General features: G+C 46.2%; 1 protein-coding gene across 14 annotated transcripts in view; it reads left to right on the forward strand.

Moving 5' to 3' along the window:
* Window positions 1–761: 761 nt before the first annotated feature.
* Window positions 762–26709, forward strand: part of CEP250 (centrosomal protein 250) — a 49886-nt gene continuing 23938 nt past the window's right edge. For 4 of the 14 annotated variants that reach the window (XM_072800736.1, XM_072800742.1, XM_072800749.1 and 1 more), the window contains exons 1-16: window positions 1586–1685; window positions 11338–11627; window positions 12066–12122; window positions 13057–13139; window positions 13368–13533; window positions 14222–14328; window positions 14573–14824; window positions 17236–17332; window positions 19138–19245; window positions 19963–20124; window positions 20685–20863; window positions 21175–21357; window positions 23241–23385; window positions 24228–24374; window positions 25071–25301; window positions 26348–26556. In XM_072800736.1, the coding sequence (XP_072656837.1) occupies window positions 11442–11627; window positions 12066–12122; window positions 13057–13139; window positions 13368–13533; window positions 14222–14328; window positions 14573–14824; window positions 17236–17332; window positions 19138–19245; window positions 19963–20124; window positions 20685–20863; window positions 21175–21357; window positions 23241–23385; window positions 24228–24374; window positions 25071–25301; window positions 26348–26556 (2312 nt within the window). In that variant the 5' untranslated portion in view covers window positions 1586–1685; window positions 11338–11441. Of the gene's footprint in view, window positions 1434–1585; window positions 1686–11337; window positions 11628–12065; window positions 12123–13056; window positions 13140–13362; window positions 13534–14145; window positions 14329–14572; window positions 14825–16908; window positions 17009–17235; window positions 17333–19137; window positions 19246–19962; window positions 20125–20684; window positions 20864–21174; window positions 21358–23240; window positions 23386–24227; window positions 24375–25070; window positions 25302–26347; window positions 26557–26709 lie in introns of those variants that run through there. The other 10 variants (XM_072800738.1, XM_072800740.1, XM_072800739.1 and 7 more) reach the window with 10 other exon arrangements.

Genomic DNA, 26709 nt, shown 5'->3' on the forward strand with positions numbered 1-26709 from the left:
TTTCTGAATTGGGGTCTTCTCCCTTCTCCCGTTCCCCCCACTTTTTCTTTTTCTCAAAGTAACTGTTAAGAACTTTTTTGTTTGGGCAGCCCTGCTGGCTCAGCAGTTTAGCGCCACCTTCAGCCCAGGATGCGATCCTGGAGACCCCGGTTCGGGTCCCATGTCGGGCTTCCTGCATGGAGCCTGCTTCTCCCTCTGCACATGTCTCTGCCTCTCTCTGTGTTGTGTGTGTCTCGTGAATAAGTGAATAATTTTTTTTTTAAAAAGAACTTTTTTGTTCTTATAGGAGAAAAGATACAGTATAGCTCTTATCAAAGTATTTGCTTCTCATGTTCTTTGGCTGCAGATTGTTTCACTCCTACTGTCCATCCAACCACTCCTCTATTCACTCAGTACTTACTGAGCACCTATCTTGTACCAGGCATTGTTCTAGGTCGTAGACATACACAGTCTTATGCAAAGCTTTTCAAGTATGTTCCAATGCACGTAAGGTACTTGCTAAAATGCCAATTCCAGGACTCCACCCTTGGTTTTACCCACTCTCTAGGAGTAGAATCCAAGACTTTACACTTCTAAGAAATTCCCAGGGTTTTTTTTTTTTTTTTTTTTTAATCCCAACTAAAAATTTAGAACCACTGAGTGGTAAAGAGACAGATAAATGAAATTTACAACTCCAAGAAAATGTTTTGATTGATAGTTTAAGATTATCAAAAGGCTATGAAATAACACCTGGGTCATAGAGGTAAGAGAGAGTCCTTTTTTTTTTTTTTTTTAAGATTTTATTTATTTATTCATGAGATATACAGAGAAGCAGACACAGGCAGAGGGAGAAGCAGGCTCCGTGCAGGGAGCTGCGGGACTCGATCCTGGGACTCCAGGATCACGCCCTGGGCCGAAGGCGGGCACTAAACCGCTGAGCCACCCAGGTGTCCCAGAGTCGTCTGGAAGTCAGGCTTACATAGAAAATTAGACAAACTGCAGTTCTCTGGAAGGATGTAAGACACTCGGGCAGGGACCACTCGGTGCAAGACGTAAGTGAGAAACAGTGCCGTGTGTCCAAACGACACTAAGTATGCTAGGAGTGTTGTGTGGCCTGAGGCTGCTCGGAGGTTGGAGGTCTGAACGCTGGAAAACCCTAGAACTGGTCGACGGGTAGATTTTCTCCAGACCCAGAAGCAGATTCCCCCACCGCTCACGCAGTTGCTAATTGTATTCGGATTTGTGGGTGGAGCAGCGAGCAGGCGCACGAAGAACAAGGCCCCACACACATGCGCAGTGTAGTCTCGAAGCCCAGAGGATGATGGTTGAGGGCAAGATCTTTCTGTTACCAAGACTTCCCTTGCTCGAATCCAGCAACCCTGGCTGTCCTCGTTTCTGGCCAGGGAATCTTACGTGTCTTAGTGTAATCCCACTGTTCCTTCCGGGCCACTCCAGTAAGTCGGCTGCCAGTACTCAACATGGCGGCAGGCCCCCCTCAAGCGGCGCTATCCGCCGCAGGGCTCCCTGCTCGGGGGGCGGGGCCGCCGCCGGGGCGGGAGCCTGGGGGCGGGGCCTGGGCCGCGGGCGGGCGCTGGGCCCCCGCCCTCCGCCCCCTGCCCCCCGCCCCCGGCCGGGCCTTAGTGGCTGCGTCTCCCACTCCCGCGCCGAGGATCACGCTGGAAATCGCGGGAGTCGAGCGTGGTGAGGTGGGGCCTCAGGGGCAGGCGGGAGGTGCCCGGGTTAACGGTCCAAGGCCCAGAGGCCCGCCCGCCCAGGGCGCCTTAGGGAATCCCGTTGGAGCAGCGGCCTCCCGTTTCCCGGGAGGAACCCGAGGCCCAGAGGCGGTCTGGGACCCATCCTCGGATTCCCGCCGCTTGCCCCCGCGTCCAGCCGCGGCCACCACGCTGGGCTCCAATCCGCGGAGAAAGGGAGCCTCCCGACCCTCGTACCCCAGGGCTGCCGAGTCCGGGAGTATCAGGAAAAGGCGCTGTGCTCTGCTGCGCGTCTCGCTCCCAGAATTTTGCGGCTCCCTCTGCCCTTGGGGCTTGGCACGTGATCTGTCCTAAAGCGCAGTCCCACCCGCCGCCCCGCTCGGGAGCTCGGGAACTCTGGTTCTTCAAATGTCGCTTCCTTGGAAATCTTTCCCGACCGCTTTCTGCAAGCGCCGTTCCTCCCACTGCTCGGTTCTTTAACCCGTTGCACCGAGTGATTTTTCCTGTGGCTCTTGTACAGCCGTGCAGTTGGGCCGTGATGCCTTTTTCGTCTCTATATTATTCCGGGGTCCGGCACATGATGATAAATAATAATATATCCTAAACAGTCACGAAGCGTCAAGTGCTACTAAATGCATTACATGGGAAGGCCCGCTTAATCCTCACAGTAATTTCATGAAGCGGGTTGTTACGTCTTCACATTTTATGCATGAAGAAACAGGCATTACAAGATCATTTTGCCTAGAGTTCCACAACTAATGAGTGGAGCTGGGCAGTGAATTCTAGGATGTCTGTTCCCAGAGCATGTGATAATTTCACAAACTGCCTTTGGGTTTGATAAATGTCTATTGGATTGTTTTTTACTTTAACCACACGCTTATGATGTGCATTTGATTGAGAAGGCTTGGAAAGGAGAATTGTTGTTCCCAAATTACATATAGAGTTCCTGACAAAACCGGCGCTAGAACCTACTGCCAGCCCTGTTTGTTCAGGCACACTCTACCTTTCTTTGCTCCTTTGCTGCCAGAGCTGCAGACCTAGACCTCATCACTTCACAGCCTTTAGGAAGTACCTCTCACAGAGATGTGATTTTTTTGTACTTCATGATTTAGGAGGCACTTTAATGTAATAGATTAACCCTAGAGTTTGGAAGCAGATTAGGGTTACATGTTTGCTCAGCTATAAATCATTTATGTCTCTTCCATTTTTTGAGTCTGTTTTCTTGTCTGCAAAATTAAGACAATGATCTCAAAGGTTTTTTTGTGAAGATTGCAAATAATTGTTTTGGGAGTAAAGTGCTATATAAGCTACATGATCTGTTTTTTACCTTTTAGGAGGTTATAGAGCTTTCAGCATTTTGTAAGACCATTGGTGATGTGGATCATATTACCTAATGCCTTATATTCTTTCATTCAGTCAAATATTTAATGAGTAGCTGCTATATGCCAGGCACTGTTTTAGGAGCTGGGGATATAGCAGTCAATAAAACTATTCTTGCAAGTGTTCTTATAAGTATATTACACATAATAATCAGATAGGGACAGATAACACCAGTGGTACTTTATATTGAGTGGTTAGGGAGCAACTTTAACTGAGAAGGTGATGGTTGAACAGAGACCTGAAGGTGGTAAGGGAGCAAGCGAATCAAGATAACTAACTGGAAGAAGAGGCCCAGAAAAGAGTGGGTAGTTTGGTGCGTTCCCAAGCACAAGCAGCAAGGAAGGCTGTGTGACTGGAGAGGAGTAGGAAATGGAATTAAAATGATTGGAGGCTAGGATCAAATAATTAGGAGCCTGTAGGCCATGAGGATGATTTTGGTTTTTACTCTGAGTAGCCATTGGAGGGTTCTGAGTTGCATAATCTGTCACTGTTTTAAAAGGATCACTCTGATTACTCTGTTGAGAAGGAACAAATTTTAGAAGCAAGGGTGGAAGCATCTCAGCTGTCTAGGGAGCTTTTGCAGTAATCTAAATGTATTCTCTATTGCTGGGGAAAAAAATCATCCCCAAATTTAGCAGCTTGAAATAGCAATTATTATCTCATACAGTTGTGGATTAGAAATCTAGGAGCAGGGTGAGTGGCACCTGGGTGGCTCAGTCCCTTAAGCGTCTGCTTTCGCCTCAGGTCACAATCCCAGGGTCCTGGGATGGAGTCCTGCATCAGGCTCACTGCTCAGTGGGGAGTCTGCTTCTCCCTCTCCTTCTGCCTGTCCCTGCTGCTTGTGCTCTCTCTCTCAAATAAATCTTCAAAAATAAAATCTTCAAAAAAAAATCTAGGGCAGCCCCGGTGGCGCGCGGTTTAGCGCCACCTGCAGCCTGGGGTGTGATCCTGGATACCCGGGATGGAGTCCCACATCCGGCTCCCTGCATGGAGCCTGCGTCTCCCTCTGTCTGTGTCTCTGTCTTTCCCTCTCTGAATAAATAAAAAATAAAATCTTAAAAAAAAAAAATCTAGGAGTGAGGCACAGTCAGGTTAAACATCTGATTCTTGATTTCAGCTCAGGTTGTGACCTCAAGGTTGTGGGATCTAGTCCCATGTCGGGCTCCACGTTTGGGATTCTCTCTCCTACCCCCTCTTCCCTTCCCGCTTATGCTCACTCTTTGTTTTTCAACATAAATAAGTCAACCTTAAAAAAAGAAGGCCAGGAGGAACTTAGCCAAGTGTTTCTGGCTTAGGATCTCTCAGGAGATGGCAGTCAAGTTGATGGCTGCTTTGCTCCCAAGATGTTTCCTTACTGCTAGGCCTTTTCACAGGGCTGCCTGAATGTCCTTAGGACGTGGTAGAGGGAGTGAAAAGAGAGAGAGAGGCTGTGGTGTCTTTTATGACCTTTTCTTGGAAGTCATTTCTACTTTATTCAGCTTCATTAACTTTATTCCAGTTCCTACTCCGGGAGAGAGAATTAGGCTCCGCCTCTTGAAGGAATAACAAAGAATTCGTGGGCATACCTTAAAGCCACCACTCCAGGCAAGAGAGAGTGGCTTGCCTCAGGATGGTGGTGGTGAGGGATTGAAAAGTGATACAATCTGGAAGAGCCAACAGGATTTGCCAGTAGATTGGTTACAGCGTGTGAGAGAATGGAGTACATAAGACCCCAGGCTTTGGGCTTGAGCAGCCAGAAGGATGGAATTGCCATTTACTGAAATGGGGAAGATTGGAGGAGCAGAAGTTCACTTTTGGACAGGTTAACTTTGAGCTGCCTGTTAGACACCCATGTGGATAAGATAAATAGGTGTCTGGTTTACTCTAGGAGTGTGACTTTCCAGAGGGAAGTGTGGGCTGGGGAGGCACCATGGGGAGTCATGGTGCCATTGTAAGTCATGAAACTGGATGAGGTTGCCCAGGAAATGAATGTAGATGGAGGCGAGGTCTGAAGCCTGAGCCCTAGGGCCTCCAACCTTATGGAGAAGATGAAAAACCAGAAAAGGAGACTAAAAGGAGAGGCTGGAGAGGTGGGAGGAGAAAAGAGAAAGACCTCGCTTGGCAAATTTACGGAAGGGGCTGCATACTAATTTTTTTGTTGTTGTTCCCAAGTTTTATTCAGGAACTCATACAAAATATTCCAGATAAACGAGTTTTAATCCTCATCTTCCTCCTCTCCCAATCCTGGTTAATCTGGAAGTAACGCAACCAATCATGTAGATTATTCTCCTTCAAATATTTTTTGGTGGGATATTTCAAATACCTTTTGGAAAAAGTCCCCTTAGAAATTACAGTAATCTTGCTCTTGGTTACCACACCTCCACTGAGATTCCCAGCTTTTCCATTCACTTTGATTCTCTCTTGAAGAAAGTGCTCAAAATTGGAGCCTGCCTGATTCCATCTTTTACAGGGTGGGTGCAAGTAAAGGGTAAACCTCAGAACTCACCTCTTTTTTCTTAACCACCCCCTTGCCACAAGGTTTTTCACGGGTGCCATGGCATACTGGAGGCAGAAAACATGCAACATTTTTGTGTGTGGAATAAGAAACAGAAATTGTTTCTGCAGACAAATATATGTAGTTTCTTTGCTCAGGAAGTAAAATGTTGTGCCTTTCAAGCATTTTTTCTTTTTTGCTTTAAGTGACAAATTCTATTTAATGATACTAGTCCCCATCCTAGTCCTTGCAGTATATATACCTCCGAGTCTAGGTGGTGTCATTTCTATATTAAACTTTATTTAAATACCCCTTTTGGAATTTGGGGTGAGGGGGACTAAACATAATGTATATCACTCTCTGTTACTTTCCCTCAGTTCAGAGGTTACTACCCTTCTGGTCTGGTTCCTAGCAAAAGGAGGTCAGTCTTGTTCCTGTCTGTGACCGACTGCCAGGAACGGAGTTCCAATTCATGAGTGTTTATGGGATAATTTAATTCATAAAAGATGAATGCATAAAAGAAGTGACTCTTTTTCCTTTTCCTGTCTATTCAGTGCTTTGCAGTTTGCAAAGCACACTGACATCCATTATCTCACGTGAATGAGATCCAGTCTGTTACCATTTGCCAACTACTGACCTTTTCTTTGTCTGGGGGGATACTGAAACCTGCCTGTCTTTTGGTACTCTGCTAGTTTGTTCTCTGGTAGATCTGACAGTGTTAATAAAACAGTGCTGAACTGCATCTTGAGAAAGCTCAGAACTAAATCTCAATTTCAGAAAGATCCCTGATGTAATTTTTCTCTGTTCATTCCCTCTCTAGAAAAAAAAAATTTTATTTATTTATTTATTTATTTATTTATTTATTTATTTATTTATTTATTTATTTATTACAGACACAGAGAGGCAGAGACATAGGCAGGAGAAGCAAGCTCCTTGAGAGGAGCCTGATATGGGACTTGATCCCAGGATCCTGAGATCACCATCTGAGCCAAAGGCAGACGCTCAATTGCTGAGCCACCCAGGTGCCTCCACTCCCTAATGAATTTAAGTTTTATGGGGATTTTTTTTGTTTTAATCCTAAAACACTTCAAATTTTTTAAAAAAAGATTTTATTTATTTATTCATGAGAGATACAGAGAGAGAGAGAAACAGAGACACAGGCAGAGGGAGAAGCAGGCTCCATGCCAGGAGCCCGACGTGGGATTCGATCCCGGGACTCCAGGATGACACCCTGGGCCAAAGGCAGGCGCTAAACTGCTGAGCCACCCAGGGATCCCCCAAATCATTAAAAAATATATTTTATTTATTTATTCTTGAGAGACACAGAGAGAGACAGAGACCTAGGCAGAGCAAGAAGTAGGCTCCCTGTGGGGAACCTGATGTGGGACTCCATCCCAGGACCACAGGATCACACCCTGAACTGAAGGCAGATGCTCAACTGGTGAGCCACCCAGGTGCCCCTCAAATCATTTTTAAGATAAATTTTTTTAGAACAATTTTAGGTTTATAGAAAAATTGCGTAATACAAAGAGTTCCCATATGCCCTGTACCCCATTTCCCCTATTAGTAACATCTTATGTTCATATGGTACATTTGCTACAGTTCCAAATCATTTTTTGAGGTAAATGGGGCATATAAACAAAACATAAAAAAAATAAAGTTACTGCATTTCTGGAGTCCTCAGTTTCCTTATCTGTAAAATGGAAGGATTGGACTAAATTTTTATTTTTTTAAATTTTGATTTATTATTATTTTTTAAAGTACATTTAAAATTTTTTATTTATTCATGAAAGACACACAGAGAGAGATAGGCAGAGACATATGCAGAGGGAGAAGCAGACTCCATACGGGGAGCCCGATGCAGAACTCGATCCTGGGACCCCAGGATCATGCCCTGAACCGAAGGCAGATGCTCAACCGCTGAGCCACCCAGGCATCCCTCAACTAAATTTTTAAATAGCTCTAAAATTTTTGAGTTATCAGTTGAAGTAAAATAATTATGTAATTCTGATATAATTCCACTTATTTACTGAAGTATTACTATCACCTTCCCAAATAATGTATACATGTTAACAGCAGCCTTCTTTTTTTAAAAAAAGATTTATTTATTTTAGAGAGAAAGCACATGTGAGTAGGGGGAGAGGGAGAGGGAGAGAGAGAAAGGAAGCAGACTCCCCTTGGAGTCTGGAGTAGGACTTGGGGTTTGATCTCACGACCCATGAGATCATGACCTGAGCTAAAACCAAGAGTCGGACAGTTAACTGATTGAGCCACCGAAGTACCCCTATGTGTTAAGAGCAGCCTTAGCCTCATCCTAAGAGATGGTTTAGTAAGAGAATTCTGGGGACTGTGGCAGAGCTACCTGTAGAGATATAGGCTGAACTATATGACATTATCATTTTTGTAGGTTAAAAAATGGGCAAATATTGACAACTTTCTATGGTTCAACCAAATATCAAGGGGGTGAGGGGAGGAGGGAGGAGGAATTCAAAGGAGGAGGAGAGGCCTCTCAGACGCCCAGCACATGCAAAAGCCCAGCCCAGCCCAGAGCAGCCCTAATAGGATTAGAGAAAAGGCCCATCAAGTCCCTTGAACCTTGAAGCAACTCAGAGCTGCTCTTGTTGCTGGCAGTGTTGGCAGCAAGAGTGGTTTCCCAGCAAGTTTGTGCCTCCTACTAGCAGAGAGAGACTGAGCCATCATTTAACAGAGACACAGTGAGCTGGTTGACACAGCCCTGGTGGAAAGGAAGAGCAGAAAAAGAAGATCTTTGGAGTGTGAGGGAAGACTGCTCATTCAGGTTAGAGGCTAGGAAGAGGCAGCCTGCGGTGTTGGTGCCATTCTACTCTTCTTACTTGATGCATTTTCCTTATGGTCTACTTCAAGCTCTACAAACTCAGCTGTCTTCTGTTGTCCAGGAGGTAATGTAAATTAGTAAACTGAGTTTTCTTCTGTAACTCCTATAAGAAAAGCAATAGCACAAGTTCAACGATCAATGACAACTAAAATCTGCTATCAGCGTGAGGGAGAGAATAGGCTGGGGCTGGGGGATGGTGTGTTGGGGGTAGAGACTGGTAAACTAACGAGAATATGTCCTGTCTAAGGGGGAAGACACATGTAACTGCAGCTGGTTGTTGCCTTGTAGGAATACAGGTCACAGTTTGCTAGATACTCGGATTCTCCAAAAGAGCCAGAAATAAGAATTGTTTTTTAAAGATTTATATATTTATTTATTTGAGAGAGAGAGAGCACTTGAGCATGAGTGGGAGGGTAGAAGGAGAGAATCTGAAGCAGAGTCCTTGCTGAGTGCAGAGACAGACACAGGGCTCAATCCCATGACTCCTAGATCATGACCTCTGCTGAAACCTGAGTCAGACGAACGCTCCATCAACCCAGGCACCCTCAGAAATAAGATTTTATTTTTACATGCATTCTCCCACTGGTAAATGTTTGTACCTACTTTGAATTCTTAAAAGCTTGATATAGGCCACATAATGGTTGAAAAGAACCAGCAGGCCACACTTGTAACCTCTGCCAAGGATTTAGACTTGCCTGGAGTAGAGGCCTACATGGATTTCTTCAACCTACTAATGACCAAAATGAATTAGATAGCTTTTGCTTTTGAGGAATTTACAGATTAGTAGAGAAGATAGATAAATAATAATGATAAAATGTAATTTAGTCAAATGTAATTTAGACTCTATATGTTATATATACAGTTAAATATGTATAAATTTCTTATGTGTAATAATGTCATATACATAGCTAGAAAAGTGATTAACTCTTCCTGGGTATATCTGGGATGACATGATAGGGGGTGGCATTTGAGCCAGGATGTAGGAAATCAACAGTTTAGTGCATTAAAGGGATTTGGGGCCTTGAAACTCCCACTGTATATGGAAATGTTAGATTTGCATTTGCTCTATATACCGCTTTCTTCAGATGGGCTGCTGGCTGGACCAAGAGGGCATCTCTAATATTCTAATAATCTAATAATATCTAATAATAATCTAATAATCTAATATTCTATTTTCTTGATAGGTAATTGGAAAAACAAATATTCCTTAACCCTTTTGGGGTTATGCCTCAGGGTTAATTAAATGAGAACTCTAACCTACCCACCTCCTCCCAGGTTATTGTGTGTTTTAGAGGCCTCAGAAACTCAGAGGTCACATGGCTGGTAGCCCTCATATTTAGATAAGGGGCTGAAAGAGAAGTGGTATGTCTGAGATCACAGAACCCATTAGAGGCAGAGCTTGAACTGGCATTCCAAACTCTTCCTGACCACTGTGCTTTCCCCTCTCCTGGGGATCTCTCAAGGTCTCTGGTTAAGCTGGCGTCCCTGCTCTCCCCATCTCCCCTCCGCCCCTGTGGGTGACAGGTTGCCCTGATTTGGCCCAGCTTCTGCTGGGTGAGGATGTTTACTATCCTGCTGAAGCTGATTGCTCATCCCCCACCCCCTCTCTCTTAATGGATCTCCTGCCTGAAATGCCTGCTACTCCATTTCTTTTTCAGAGAGTCAAACTTGCTTGTATTCAAATCCCTAATCAACCAAATGCCAATTGTATGAATTTGGACAACTTTTGTTTAACCTTTCTAATTTCTTAACTGAGGTGTAACCTTTGTAAGCCTCCGCTTCTTCATCCACGTACAAACAGTTGTAGTATTACCTACACTGAAATGTGATAGAAAGGCATTGGAAGGTTTCAAGATTCTTGTGATGACAAAATAACATAGTACAGGTAAAGCAGTTAACTGTGACTGACATGTAGACAGGTCAAGGATTAATTATGACAGGATTAATTATGACAAGGATTAATTATGATGATGATGATTTGCACAGTTCACAGACCAGCAGGTTAGGTTTAATGCCCTTCCACTATTTTCTCTTACTGTTCTATACTGCTTCTGTTACGATTACATATACCACATTGTGTTGTGATTGTGTCCTTCTCCTCTGCTAGACTAGAAATACCTTCAGGGATTTATCCCATAGATGTTTATTAGGCTCTCTGCCAGGCACTAGGGATGCAGTGGTAAACCAGGAGCTCTTGATCTAGTGCAGAGTCCCAGAAGGAAACATTGGTCCTGTGAGCTTGTCTAATGGTTCCCAATAGATTTGGAAGTGATACTTAGCTCTCACGCCACTTAGAGGTTAGGGTCCATGTTAGTATTTTATTTATTTATTTATTTATTTATGTATTTATGTATTTATGTATTTATGTATTTATGTATTTATTTAAAAATATTTTATTTATTCATTCATGAGAAGCACGGAGAGGAGAGAGAGAGGCAGAGACACAGGCAGAGGGAGAAGCGGGCTCCATGCAGGGAGCCCGACGCGGGACTCGATCCCGGGTCTCCAGGATCACACCCTGGGCTGAAGGCGGCACTAAACCGCTGAGCCACCAGGGCTGCCCCCATGTTAGTATTTTAAAGGCTCTGATGGGTCCTGTAATAAAGGAACCCACTTACTTTGTCCAACCCAGCTTTGCCAGACCTACTATTTGGTGAGTAAATTTGTTTTTTTTTTGTTTTTTTTTTTGTTTTTAATTTTTATTTATTTATGATAGTCACACAGAGAGAAAGAGAGAGAGGCAGAGACACAGGCAGAGGGAGAAGCAGGCTCCATGCACCGGGAGCCCGATGTGGGATTCGATCCCGGGTCTCCAGGATCGCGCCCTGGGCCAAAGGCAGGCGCCAAACCGCTGCGCCACCCAGGGATCCCATATTTGGTGAGTAAATTTGAATCACCTAGACATTCTTTTCAACTCCTCTGTGTGCTTTCGTCCCCAGCTCAAGAGGCACTCCACGTGGCACAGCAATGATTAGAGACTTTACTAGGAGTGAACAGCCTCTGGCCAGATAAGGGATTGTGAGCTTACCTGTTTGGTGCTCCCATGGAGACGCGAGGCCCTGGGTTGAACAATATGAAGCCCCAGTCACTGCAGTTGGTGCTGGAGGAGCAAGTACTAGCACTACAGCAGCAGATGGCAGAGAACCAAGCAGCCTCCTGGCGGAAGCTGAAGAACTCCCAGGAGGCCCAGCAGAGGCAAGCAACCCTCGTGAGGAAGCTGCAGGCCAAGGTGAGGCAGCTACCCTTGCAGGAAGGCAAAGAGAACACTGCCAAATGAATGCTGAGTGTAATGTGGGATAAGGGTTCTAGGAGACAGAACCATGTGGTGGGAATGTCCCTAAACAGCCTCTCCTGTGATGCTCACAACTACTCCATGAGATGTATATCCTGTCGTTTTTAAAGATGATGGTCACAAGGGCTAAATTAGTTGTCTGTGTTCTCCTAGGCTAGAGCTAGGACCTGGCCCTGTGTTTTCTGGTTCCAAAGCCAATAGGCACAGAGAGTATGTTTAACTGACCAAGTAGAAATGATAAGATGTATGGACTTACCCCACTGTTACCACCTAGACCCTGTTCACAGCAGATTTGCCCCAAATCCTCCAGGACCTTTCGTTTGGGCTTTTTATACCAGCCATGACCATCACCACATCCTGCTCTGTTTGCCTCAGGTGTTGCAGTACCGGACCTGGTGCCAAGAGCTGGAGAAGCAGCTGGAAGCCACTGGGGTGAGTGAGGCTGTTCTGTGTTCCCCCTGTGCCCTCATTGAATATACCTGTAAGGACAGCCCTGTTTGCTGACTGAGGGAGGTTGTGGTCTGATAAGGCGGTGTTCGGTGGAAGTCTGTCTTCAGCCCCTGAGAGCTTTATCACACAGATACTTTCGTTGGACTGGCTATTCCAGGCCTGTCAGACGCCAACCCTTGGCTCTCTAAAGACAAAATGCAGCTTCAGGAGATTTAATCAGACTGGAAAGGATATGGTATCAGAGGGAAGAAATGCATTTTTCCTCCAGAAGGTGTCAGTGTTTATCTGTCTTAGATGCCGACCTTTGCAGGCCTAAACTTGTTTGTGGCAGAGGGATTTACTTGTGCCATTGGCTGGGTAGAGCTGACTTTGAAAAAACCATTGCCTTTGTTCCAGCTCCCTCTCGCCACCTTCTCACATTACCCTCAGAAAAGTTCTCTCAGGAAGGAAAGAACCAAAACTTAGTGAGCACCATTCTATGTAGGCCAGGCACCATTAGACATTGTCAGATAATGATGTCACTCAATCCACAAGGCAACTTTTCTAGAGGAATGGTGTTTCCTTCATTTTGTAGTGAAGACTTTGTGGCTCAGAGAAGCTGAAAAACTTCCTGAGGTAAAAAATGTAGTGTAGTAGAAGTCAAGGCCATTAGTGAAAGCTGTATCTCATGCTTCTTGGGCTGAAAGCTCTTTTCACTACCAAATGCCATGTTTGAGCAGATGTCACAGGTTCACTCTGGGAGGAGGGGATGCCATGGATTTACCTTCAGGCTGTAGTGATTGAGAAAAGAGCATATTTGCTGACACAAGAGAGGAGGCGTGAAAAGAAAGCAGGTGGCTGCAGAAGGGGGCATCAGGGAATTGGTCTGAATGGTGTTCCCTTTGGAGGTCAATAAGCCTGTTTCTGTCTGACTAAGGGACCGACTCCTCAGAGATGGGAAAGCATGGAGGAGCCAGACCTGGAACAGTTGCTGGTCCGTTTGGAGGAGGAACAACAGAGGTGATGAACCCCAAGTTATCTGCCAGGGTGATGGTGGTGGCCTGTGGGTTGAGAAGGCTGAGGGCAAACCCCTGCCCTGAGTGCTAACGTGGCTAAAACCACAGACCTCAGCCTTAGCCCTCCAGTTCCTGGTGATGGAAAATTCCAGTGTGTGTCATCTTACTCCACGAGGTCCAAGGTTGGATCAAGCCTTTATTTTGCACTTGCTCCCGCCCCTCCCCAGTGCAGGTGTGAGAGTCTAGCAGAGGTGAACACCCAGCTTCGGCTGCACATGGAAAAAGCTGACATGGTGAATAAAGCACTTCGGGAAGATGTGGAAAACCTGACAGTGGACTGGAGCCGAGCCCGGGATGAGCTCAGGAGGAAGGAGAGCCAGTGGCAGATGGAGCAGGAGGTGGGAGGAACAGTAAAAAAAGAATATTTACTCCTGGACAGGAGGCTTGCATGCTGGGCACTGCCCTCGTCGGTGCTGGGAAGGGTTAACTTCAGGACCTGCACAGAGGCTGAGCTGTTGCTAAAGACCCTCCTCCCCACGCAGGCAGGCAGCTTTGGGCAGCTTTGCCCTGCTTCAGCTCTCGCCTGACTTCTGTCCTTACCTGCCTAGTTGAGGTTTTGCTGGCAAGTGGTATGACACTCAGAGCAGCTCTGTCCCTGCATGTGTGGCTAGCTTCGGTTTTAGGAGGATCTGAAAGCTCACTGACTTCCCTCTTCTGGAGGTCTGCATGTCTAGATGCTAAGGAGATAGCTGTTGAAACCAAATGGGGAAGAAAGACCAGACACAGACCTGGGTGGATTTTCAGATCCCAGCTAAAGGAAACTAATATTTCCTGAGCCTTTGCTGTGTGCCAGGTGCCATGCTTGGTGATTTACATGGTATGTCACTTAGTCCTCATTGTGAGTCTTTGGTGATAATGGCAGTGGCAGCTACTGTTTATCTTTTTCTGATCAGCTCAGAGGAAGGTCATATGCCATCATAAGCCCCTTCTTCCCTCCCCCGGGTTGTCAGGAGGAATCCAAGACTCCTATGCTGGCAAAAGGTGGTCCTCTGCCCTTTGATATGACCAGGGTTTCTGAATACACAGTTCTTCAAGGGCTACCTGAAAGGGGAGCACGGTCGCCTTCTTGGTCTGTGGCGGGAGGTGGTGACCTTCCGACGCCACTTCCTGGAGATGAAGTCAGCTACTGACAGGTAAGTGTGGGGATAGGAAGGGAGGTTTGCCCCTACCGATTCTAGATTTAATGACCATGGGCTGCTGTAGAAGCTGGGAATGGGGGTGGGGAGTAGAGAGGATGGAAGAGTGAGTGGGGAGCGATGATATTATTGGATTCAAAGGATTTTCCCCAGACCTGCTCCTCAGAGTTCACTGGGCCTGATCTCCAAGCTCCCTTCACCCATCCCTACTGGAGTCTGCTCTTTCCTTGCTTGTACTCAGAGATCTGACGGAGCTCAAGGCTGAACATGTGAAGCTTTCAGGGTCCCTGTTGACATGTTGTCTGCGCTTGACTGTGGGCACCCAGTCTCGAGAGTCGGATGGATCTGGGAGACGGGATGGGAGTGAGCCAACCCAGCTGCTGCTACTACTGACCAAGACCCAGGAGCTGGAGAAGGAAGCGCATGAAAGGAGCCAGGAGCTAATACAGCTGAAGAGTCGGGGCGATCTGGAGAAGGCTGAGCTGCAGGATCAGTGAGATGGGTTGGGGTCCTGGGAAGGGGTTGCTGAGGGTGTTGACTCCCTTAGGGAAATAGAGCTGGCAGGGGGTAGGGGGCATGAAGAGCGTTCTCCCACCAGAGAGGAAGGAGAGGTGCCAGAGGGAGTCCAGTCTGGAACCCAGTGCCACAGGGGGGGCTGTGTCACCGCCCTCTGCAGTTCAGTTTCTCTCCTGTTGATTTATAGAGCTAGCTGTGACTGTTGTCTCTCAACACCAAACTACTCCCATTCCCAGAACAGCCAAGCTATTCTATGCCTCTCTGCCTTGGTACATACTGACCTTAGCCTGGAATGCTTGCCTCCCTTCTGCCTCCACCTTATCCATTAAGGCATGGTTCTGAGAAGCCTTCTCTGACCTCAATAGCCTGTTAAATTTCTATGCCCAGGTGTAGTCTTTTGACCTGCTTGTTACAGCATTGCTCTCACTGTTTCTGATTATTTAGCTTTTGTTGTTGTTGTTAGGTTCTCCTATTTTTTTAGATTATGATAAAATTTATTTTTTATTTTTATTTTTTAAATATTTTATTTATTTATTCTTGAGAGACAGAGAGAGAGAGAGAAGCAGAGACACAGGCAGAGGGAGAAACAGGCCCCACTCAGGGAACCCGACATGGGACTGGATCCTGGGACTCCAGGATCACGCCCTGGGCCAAAGGCAGGCGCCAAACCGCTGAGCCACCCAGGCGTCCCTAAAATTTATTTATTTATTTATTTTTTAAATTAATTTAAAAAAAAATAATAGTAAAAAGGGCAGGGACAGAAGCTAAGAGCCCCATTGAATTTCTGGACAGGTTTGGGCTTATACCCCATGGCTAGGTTTGTGTCACCACCTATTGACGGTGTATGTAAATAGCAGTTTGTTTTGGTTTTGGTTGCCTGGGTCCTGGAAAGGCAAGGACAGAGACTATGTCTTAGTGAGTCTATGTCTCCAGTGCTTTGTACTTCATTTGCAGTAGAGTAACATTCAGTGAATGTTTGTTGAAAGACACAATCATTTTTTTAAAATTTTTATTTATTTATGATAGTCACAGAGAGAGAGAGAGAGAGAGGCAGAGACACAGGCAGAGGAAGAAGCAGGCTCCATGCACCGGGAGCCCGACGTGGGATTCGATTCCGGGTCTCCAGGATCGTGCCCTGGGCCAAAGACAGGCGCTAAACCGCTGCGCCACCCAGGGATCCCAAAAGACACAATCATTAAGTGAATGGCCATCCAATTAATGAAGGCTCCTAGAGGTGGTACAGAATAAAATTATTAAGACTTTGAAAAAAAAGGGATCCCTGGGTGGCGCAGCGGTTTAGCGCCTGTCTTTGGCCCAGGGCGCGATCCTGGAGACCCGGGATCGAATCCCACATCGGGCTCCCGGTGCATGGAGCCTGCTTCTCCCTCTGCCTGTGTCTCTGCCTCTCTCTCTCTCTCTCTCTCTGTGTGACTATCATAAATAAATAAAAATTAAGAAAAAATTAAAAAAAAAGACTTTGAAAAAAAAGAATATTTACTCCTGGATAACATTCATTTAAGAAATTTTTTTTTAAATTTTTATTTATTTATGATAGTCACAGAGAGAGAGAGAGAGGCAGAGACACAGGCAGAGGGAGAAGCAGGCTCCATGCACCGGGAGCCCTTCGTGGGATTCGATCCCGGGTCTCCAGGATCGCGCCCTGGGCCAAAGGCAGGCGCTAAACCGCTGCGCCACCCAGGGATCCCTTAAGAAATATTTATTTAGGGGCACTTGGCTGGCTCAGTTGGTAGAGCATGCAGCTCTGGATCTCGGGGTCCATGTGTTTGAGCCCCGTGCCAGGGGTAGAGATTACCTAAAAAAAGAAAATCTTAGAAAAAGAAATATTTGTTTAACTACACATATAATCCCAGGTAATAAACTCCAAGATATAGCATTAAGTGACAGAGTTGTATGATTTCCCTCAACCTTGAGGTTAGTATCACAGAGGTTGACTAAAATCTCCCCCAAACTGCCCCTCCGATTTCCTTATGAAAGACCCTTGGGCTGGAGGGACCTTGGGACTGTCCCATGTGGCAATTCTGATGTTCTTATTGGCTTCAGGGTGCTTGACTTCAAGATCAAGCGAGGCCTGGAAGGGCCTGGGCCAGGGCTTTCCCTCAGCTCTCGCGCCCCCAAACACGTGTTCCAGTCTTGAGATGTGGTAAATCCCTGCATGTGTCTGAGTGGTTTTTGACTCTCCCCTCCCCCTCCCCCCGTTCAAGGCTATAGCATCGTGTGGCATCCAGGGAATGCAGGGGCTGGGGGTGCCCAGGTGGCTTCGGGGGGCTTTAGAGGGAGTGTCCATTGGGGCTGGGGTATGCTGCGTATTAGCTCTGTCCACCATGGTGAGTCTCCTGGGTAACAGTGCTGTGCTCTTCTTCTCTTCAGGGTGACGGAGCTCTCTGCTCTGCTGATCCAGGCTCGGAAGCAAAATGAAGAGTATGAGAAGATGTTAGGGGCCCTGAGAGAGACAGTGGAGATCCTGGTACATGACCTTTTGTTCTGGAAAGGACTTAGGAGTGGGCCTATATGTTCCTTGTCCTCTATAGACAGATGATGCAGGAGACCAGTTAAATATTCCTTAATAATAACAAACAAACAAACAAACAAAAAATAAATAAATTTTGGCTGAATCTGAAAAAGTAATTAACTCATTCAATTTATTCACTCATTGGTAGTACTGTGTACCATGCCTACTATATTCCTGGGGAAATTACAATGATGTATGCATGCAGTGGGTCCTCATCAGAGAGAGTGGAACATACACTACAAGGCACAGTGGCAAAAGATGGGGACATGTGAGAGATTAAAAACCAAGAGCTGCTCAGTAGTTGACCAGTCTGTTCTATGGAAGATTGAGGTTTGTGTCACGGGCTTCTCGGCTTCTCATCTGCCAGAGATACTATCAAAGGGACTCTCTAAGGTTATACTAGATAGAACCTCTGGCTTGATTCTACATTTCTTTTCATTGCTAAGAATCTCTGTTTTTAGGCAGATCCTGAATGATGATCTGTGTACAAACCTCTAGTCTTATCTGAGCTGGGATCGGCAGGGATTCAGAGTCATTTATGCCTTTTTTGGTTCCTTTTGGTCAGAAATGTGCAAATTCAGATGTCCGCAGTGCCCAGATAATGCCAAAGAGTGAAGTGGGTTCAGTTGTAAGGATTCTGGTTGTCCAGCATTATCATAGTTAGTTTTGAGGACAGAAGGGGACACTTGATCTCAATATTAAGGAAACGATGAGGTATAGTAGGGACTGCAGGAGGGTGAAGAGTATGTGTCTCACATGGAGGAGGTGTTCAGCTTCAGGATATTACTGCCATGTAGCAATGGGGCCTGATATGGCCCATCTGTTAACTTTTTGAGAAAAGCCAGAAGGTCAGAATTTCTCAATTCATAAAACCTCTCAGAATCTCTCAATTAATTTATAAATGTTGGCTCAAGTTTTGTAGAGGCCCAAGAAAACATAGTTGCAGGTCTGTGTCTTCAGGCCTTCACTAACAATAGGATCAGAAGGAACTGAGGAAATCTTGAGTCTTCTTCAGATTCATTGCTAGCTCTGGGGCTAGGGGTTTCTCTGGACTAGCCTTAGGTCTCAAGCATTAATTTGCTGTTCAGAGACAGCTCCCATTCTTTCTTTTGTGATAGCTGACATGTATTGAGCATTTTCTTTGTGCCAGGCACTATGTTGAGTGATTTACATGCATCCTTTTCACTTAAGCCTCAACACAAACCTGTGAAGTAGTTGCTGTTAATTATTCCTATTTTATTTTATTTATTTATTTTTTTAAACAGTGTTTTTTTTTGTTTTGTTTTGTTTTTAAATTTATGATAGAGAGAGAGAGAGAGGCAGAGACACAGGCAGAGGAAGAAGCAGGCTCCATGCACGGGGAGCCCAACGTGGGACTCGATCCCGGGTCTCCAGGATCGTGCCCTGGGCTAAAGACAGGCACTAAACCGCTGCGCCACCCAGGGATCCCAATTATTCCTATTTTAAAGAGAAAAGAAGCTCAAAGAAACAGTTGCCTATGGCTACCAAACTAGGAAGTGATTGAGTGAGAACTCTAATTGAGGCAGTCTAATTTAGAGCTCTGATTCACTTATTCTGAACTCTTAATCACCACATCACACTGTTCTCAGAGTCCTGGGACAACAGTAGCAGTCATATGTGGTCAAGGAAAAAAGTAGGGTTGACCACAGAGCCAGAATGAGGTTCTGGTTGATTTGGGGGCTTAAATGGTAGATACTTCTGAGAGTTTTGCTCACAGCTCTGTCTTGTTCCCTGTTCAGGAGACAAATCATGCAGAATTAATGGAACATGAGGCATCTCTCAGTAAGAATGCCCAAGAGGAGAAGCTGTCTTTACAGCAGGTGATCAGGGATATAACCCAGGTACTGGTAAGCCTTCTGTTTGTGGGAACCGGGTTATGGCTCACTCCTCCCTAGGCCTCCGTGTTTCTTAGTCATGCCTAGATTTCCACTCTCTGAGATGTTTGGGCTTAGGGTCTTTGAGGAATGAGTTCTCTGAGTGTATCTGAAGACTGGTACCTTAAGGGGTAGCTAAGCATTCACATGCTAGCACTGCCTGCTGGAACAGGCAGGCCCTCCTTCTTATCGCCAGCTGTACTTCTCAGGACAGGGGCTCTGGTCTTTGTTACATCAATATCTTCTTCTTTCTTCATTTCTTCGTTTATTATTACCTCAGAATGCTCTAGCCTTGTTGCTAGTCCTAGGTTTGGGTGACAGAAGGTGAGGAGTTGGAGGAACCAATACTTTTTTTTTTTTTTTAAGATTTTATTTACTCATGAGAGACACACAGAGAGAGGCAGAGACATAGGCAGGGGGAGAAGCAGGCTCCCCCATGGGGAGACTGATGCAGGACTCCATCCCAGGACTCTAGGATCATGATCTGAGCCGAAGGCAGACACTCAACCATTGAGCCACCCTGGTGCCCCAGGAACCAATCCTTTTTGCTCTTAGATACCCTCCTCTTATGTGCAAGGGAGAGGACCTGAGAAAGAAGACGTCAGGTTTGTCCAGGATGTAGTGTCAGTCTTCTATGTGGATTCTAGGCCTTCGTCAATAGGGTGGTGACTCTGCTGTGTTGGGTTTCAGGTCATGGTGGAAGAAGGGGACAGTATGACCCAAGGCTGTGGTCGAGACAGCTCCTTAGAATTGGACCCTAGTGGCCTCTCATCCCAGTTTGATTCCCAGGACCCAGACAAGGCCCTTACTCTGGTGCGTTCAGTGGTGACTCAAAGACGCCAGGCTGTGCAGGTGAGAAACCACCATTCCTCCTCAGACACGGGTGTGGGTGTCTGAACTGATGTGTGCCCCAGGTAACCTCCTTGCCTGGACTGTCCCTTCCACTATGTCAACCAGTCATGAGGTGTTTGGTCAGTACTCCCAAGGTGCCCATTAGAATCTCTCGGTGTCTGCCAAGTCATACTTGTGGCTAATGGGTACATTCTCTGTGCCCAATAGTACACCTCACTTTGCATGCTATCTTCATATAGCACTATGCAAAGATAGGCAACTGGAGCCCTGGGAGACCGTGAGTAAGCGTTGCCTGACTCTAAGGGTCCCAGCCAGACTTAGCCATTTCCGTGACGGCCCCCCAATGCACGTCTAAAGATGATGGACTCTGAGACTCCAGGAACCACAGAAGCCCAGTAATCTCTGATCCTCTGTCTCCTCGACTGGCCGCATCTCTATTCTCAGCTTACCCTTGTACCAGGCCTCGGCCCCTGGCCTAACCTCACTCTCAGGCTTCTGCCACCCTGCCTTTGCTCTGCCCTCTTGCTCACCATCTCCCTTTTGTCACCCTCCCTCCCCAGGACCTAAGGCAGCAGCTTTCGGCCTGTCAGGAAGCTATGAGCTCTTTGCGGCAGCAGCATAATCAGTGGGAGGAGGAGGGTGAGGCCTTAAGACAGCGTCTGCAGAAGCTCACCGGGGAACGCGACACTCTGGCAGGGCAGACCTCGGACCTACAGGGAGAGGTGGAGTCTCTCAGCAAGTGAGCAGGGGGCTGTTCATCCCTCCCGGCTCAGTCCTCATCCAGCCATTTACTCACTCCTGGACATTTCTGGTTGCCTAACCCTGCCCTCCCTGCCACCCAGGGCTGTTCAGGGCCGTCTTGTGTTCTGCTTATTCCTGCTTACTCAGTTTTGGATCTTTGTGATGATAAAACAAACAAACAGGTTCCCGCTCAAAAGGGGAGATGAGATCTTTAAAAAGAAACGGACATCTCTTTCCTTTGATCCTATATCTGCTACCAGGAAGGATTTGAGGTTCCAAGGTTTTTGCTCATCTCTCGTCTCGTTTCAGGGAGCGAGAGCTCCTGCAGAAGACCAGGGAGGAGCTGCAGCAGCAGTTGGAGGTGCTGGAGCAGGAGGCATGGCGGCTGCGAAGGACAAACATGGAGCTTCAGTTGCAGGGGGATTCTGTTCAGGGTGAGAAGGAGGAGCAGCAGGAGGAGCTGCACCTGGCTGTCCGTGAAAGGGAGCGCCTGTAAGTGTGACTGGTCCCCTCCTGCCTGGGGCTTGATTTTCCCATCATTTCTACACCCTCTTTCATCCACTCCCATCTCTTAGAAAGTAGAGTCAAAATTGAAGCTTGGCCTGTGGTGGGTTCACATTAGCTTACTGCTCCTTCTTTTGCAGAAGGATAAATACAGAAAGTTCACCCAGGCTTTTCTGAGTACCCCTAGGGGCTGAGACACTGCAGGGGCACAGAAACAAATAAGACACAGGCCCTGATCGCCAGCAGTTTGCAGTCTAATGTTCAAGTAAACAATGAACTGTGGCATGAGGCCAAATGAAGTATGAATGAAACAGAGCTTCAGGCTGGGTCCTTTGGAAGCCTGGGAGTGACAGTTAATAATTGAAAGCCTCACAGAGGAGAGGCCTTTGAGCTGGGCCTTGACATATTTTGATTGGTAGAGAGTGGGAGAGGGGCAAAAGGGACAGATTAGCAAAGAAAAGGATGCAGGTTCATGGCATGTTCGGAGTAGGCCAGGCTGGCTGAAGGGTAGGATTTACCCCAGGTAATAATGGGAAATGAACTGGCTAAGAAAGGGAATTCTAGAATCAAGAGACGTAGCAAATTTGTAAATTCTTCTATGTAATATCATAGAAAAAGCAAGGACTTTCAAGCTGGCAAAAGTTTGGTTAAAATTATGGCTCCACCATTTGAGCAGATTACTTTATTTGTAAAATAGGGATGATAGTATTTACCTTGAAGGATCACTGGGAAGAATAGAGCACCATTTTGTGCACAGAGCCTGGCAGATGGTGGGTCTTCAGTAACTGGTATCAGGGACTGTATTCTTCACCTCCATATATCCCCCTCCTCTCCTGTGCTCTAGTTCCTTGCAGCCAGTAGGCACAAATAATAGAATCTTGAAGGACTGCTATAAGAATCATGACTCCTACAAAGAATGGTCTCTCCTATACCTTTAGAAGAATAAACAATCCACAAAGATTGTAACGTTGTGTTTTTTTTTTTTGTAAAGATTTTATTTATTTATTCATGAGAGGCACAGAGAGGCAGAGAGAGAGACAGAGACTTAGACAGAGGGAGAAGCAGGCTCCATGCAGGGAGCCCGAAGTGGGACTCGATCCCAGGACTCCAGGATCACACCCTGGACCAAAGGCAGGCGTTCAACCACTGAGCCACCCAGGCATCCCGATAGTTATGTTTTTAAATTTAATTAGTGTGATTCAGTAATACATTTATCAATATTTATTATGATCTGAAAGTCAAAACTATTTAAAAAGACAAACACAGGGGCACCTGGGTGGCTCATTTGGTTAAAGCTCCTGATTCTTGATTTTGGCTCAGGTCATGATCTCAAGGTCGTGAGATCGACCCCTGTGTTAAGCTCCTTGCTGGGCGTGGAGCCTGCTTAAGACTCTCTCTTCCTCCCCCTCTGCCCTTCTTCTCCCTTTTTCTCTTAAAAAAAAAAATAGACAAACAGAGATCCTCCTCTCTGCTTCATCCACCTTATTTCCCTTCCTTCTGTAGCCAACCACTTAAATTGCTTTCTTGTTTATCTTTCCAGCTGCTTTATGCAAATATATACATGTAATCTTTTTTTAACTAAGTTTTATTTTATTTTTTTAAGTACGCTCCACACCCAACATTGGGTTTGAACTCATGACCCTGAGATTAAGAGTTGCATGCTCTACTGCCTGAGCTGGCCAGGCACCCCTATGCATATTCTTATTTCTCCCAAATATTTTGCTTTTTTCGCTTTACATGTCATGGAGGTCTTAACAATTTAGAGACCTTCTTCCTTCTTTTGCATAGCAAAGGTAATTTGACTCCTATTACCTTTTGGGGTGTGGCCACTCCCTGAGATTGACCCCAGCCTCCTCTCCTTTCCATCTTAGTCAGGAGACACTAGCAAGTCTGGAAGCCAAACAGTCAGAATCACTCAGTGAATTGATCATTCTTCGGGAAGCCCTGGAGTCTTGTCACCTGGAAGGGGAGCTGCTGAGGCAAGAGCAAACAGAAGTGACTGCGGCGCTGGCCAGGGTGCGTGGGCCTCCATTCCTTGTTTGCTAAGTGGGGTGTATGGCTTAGAAAGTTGTGTTTGTAGGCAAAGGACATGCAGCCTGCCTCGTTCTTCATCCTTTAAGCCATGACCTTCCATATTCCCTGCGTCCCTTACTAGCCTCTGCTTTTGGGTTCTGTCCCTTCCAATGTATTCTCTATGTTGACCTTAGAATGGTTTTCAAAGGTATAAATCCAGTTACGTTGGTCTCCCTCCTGTAACCCATTCAGTTACTTTGCAACTGCTTGGTGACACATTCAAAGCCCCTCTGCATGTGCCCCAAACTATTTCTAGCTCCTCCTGTCTCCATATCCTGTCCTAACTCCCTATCCACCTTGACTCCTGCCACACAGCACTAATTATAGCCTCATCTTCACCTGCTTTTTCATGACTCCACTGCTTTTCGTGTACTCTTCCCTTTGCCTAGATTGCTTCTTTCCTCTCCCTCTAACCACGTACTATTCTTCACCTCTCAATACCTACCTTCATTACCAGTTCTTCTCCCAAGCACTTCTGACTCCCCAAAACTGAATGAGTTTCCAGAGCACTTTGTGCCTACATTGTTTATGAAGCTATCGTAATTATGGTTGTTTGTACATCTCGGTGTCTGTCTGGCCCTCTATACTGCGAGCTCCTTTCTTCTTGATGTTTGAATGATTGATTGAATGAATGAATGAAGGGAAAACTTGTTTAGAATATAAGGGAAGGAACGGAGCGTTACCTGATCTCTGTACCAAGACAGCAGCAGGTGGCAGGGATGTGAGCTTCTCACTGTGGCAGGAAAGCTGGTACAAGGAAGCCCTTTAACTCTCTTTGTTTTTAGGCAGAACAGTCAGTTGCAGAGCTGTCAAGTTCTGAAAACAGCCTGAAGGCCGAGGTTGCTGATCTTCGGGCTGCAACCATCAAGCTCAGCGCCTTAAATGAGGCTTTGGCCTTGGATAAGGTTGGACTGAACCAGCAGCTTCTCCAGGTGAGCAAAGATTTCTCTGACCCACAGGGTAGTTCTGGGCCCTGATAGAAGGCAAGCCAGTGACTGATAAAGCTGATGCCCTTGACAGGGGAGAGTTTGTAATGGATCAGTGCAAGACGGATCAGCTCCTGTCCTGAAATGAGCCAAAGGAACATTGGTGGTGCAGAGGACAGCTAAGACTATAAGGCCTGGGTTTAGCCATTGAAAATAGTCCCCTTTCACTCCTATAGCAGAACCACCTTTGGGCTGTAGGGTAAAATCACCAGGGCCAGGAAGGAGACCCATGTCCTCTGGAAGGAAGACTAGGTGTTTAATTCCATTGCATGGGATAGCAGTAATCACCAGAAAAGAATCTGCCAAAGAGCCTACATCTCAAAGAATCTTCTCTATAGGTTGCAAATTTAACATGTTTCTTCACCACCCATTACCTTAAGCCCTAGAAATGTCCTGGATTTCCTTTATTCTGAATTCTGTGAGAGTAGAGTTTTGCCTTTTTAATTGCCATCCCCAGCATCAACCCATCTAGTACCTGAAATACAGCACCAGAGCAAATGAATGTGTAGCCCCCTCTCATAATAGCCCTCCTGTGTTCCTCATTGGAGAATAGATTCACATCTCACTGGGATTTCTGTCTTAGCACTTGATCTAAAAACTGTAACCATTTGCCTTTGATGCCTTTCCCATTTTGTCCAGTAGTTAGAACAAGAGAACCAATCTGTGTGCCACAGAATGGAAGCAACAGAGCAGGCAAGAAACGCTTTGCAGTTGGGCCTGGCAGAGGCCGAGAGGAGCAGGGAAGCCCTACAGGAAAAGAACACTCACCTGGAGGCACAGCTGCAGAAGGCAGAGGAGAGGGGGGCTGAGCTGCAGGCAGATCTCAGGGCCATCCAAGATGAGAAGGAAGAAATTCAAGAGAAACTAAGCGAGGTAAGAAGATAAAACTAATACCATCACATTAAGGTATCATGTGTATTCATCATAAAAAATGAAAATTCTACAGAAATGATTCAGAAGGTGAAGAGGTCTTAACTTCCTAAAAATGACCAGTGTTACTAGTTTGGGGTACATCTTCCAGTTTTTCAAGAGAATTTCTGTAAGAATCCTTCAGGTTCCCTACTACTTCACACCCTCCACTTTGAATTAGATGCCTCTTCTGGTTGCTCTGACAGCACCTCCTGCATATTCCAACTGCCACACCACACACAACTCACACTGTATTGTGATTATCCATTTATAGTCTCCACCACTAGACCAAAAGGTCTTGAAGGCAGGGCTGTGTCTTACTTGTTTTTATCTTCTTTCTTTCTTTCTTTCTTTCTTTCTTTCTTTCTTTCTTTCTTTCTTTCTTTTTTTTTTAGATTTATGTATTTATTTGAGAGAGAGAGAGAACACACAAGCGCGTTGAGAAGGGGGATAGGGAGAGGGAGAGAGACACTTAAACAGACTCCACGCTGAATATGGAGCCAACGTAAGGCTTGATCTTACAACCCTGAGATCAGGACCTGAGGCGAAACCAAGAGTCAGATGCTTAACCAACTGTGCGCCCCCTGGGCCCCCTATTCCTTTATCTGTTAGTACAATGTTTAACACATAGAGCGACTTAGTAAATTTTTCTGAACCAAAGACTCAGCTCAACGGGCCTCTTTCTCCTCTACCAAACTTCCCACTGCCCTAAAAATGATACATAATCTTCCTTCCCAGAGTCCCTTTCTCAGAGGCTGATCGCTTTCTTCCTGATGTTATGTCTATCTTACTGCTTAAAACTAAAAGCTCCTTAGAGATAGTTTCTTGCAGCCCTAACACAGGGTCTTGCACAAAGGAGAGCCATCCTTCCTGGGTTGGGAGTTCTATGGGTTGATGCAGGAAGTAGTATTTGTATGAGTGGGCAACGCTCAGGACTCACAGAGCTGGGCCCAGAATCTCTGAAGGGCCTGTGGCCCCAACCTGGCGATAGCAGCCTCTGTCTGTTATAGATTTCTTCCTCTCAGGCACGTCATCAGCAGGAGGCAGCCTTAGCTCAGCTGGATCAGCTGCGTCAGGAGACAAAGCGACAGGAAGAAGTGCTTGCTCGAGAAGTCCAGGAGAAGGAGGCCCTAGTACGGGAGAGAGCAGCCCTAGAGGTGCGGCTGCAGGCCGTGGAGCGAGACCGGCAGGACCTCGCTGAACAACTACTGGGCCTCAGGTAGGGCTCAGACCCAGTTCAGCCAAGGGCAGAGAGAGCTTTGCAAAGCAAGGGGTAGCCAAACTAAGTTCCCTGCCCAAAGTATATGGGTCCCAAATGAATTAGGAATTTATAATTGCCCCCTAATTTCTCCGGGTAGTCAGTATGTCAAAC

The sequence above is a fragment of the Canis lupus genome, chromosome 26 (assembly GCF_048164855.1).
Source record: "Canis lupus baileyi chromosome 26, mCanLup2.hap1, whole genome shotgun sequence".
Classification (NCBI taxonomy): Eukaryota; Metazoa; Chordata; class Mammalia; order Carnivora; family Canidae; genus Canis; species Canis lupus.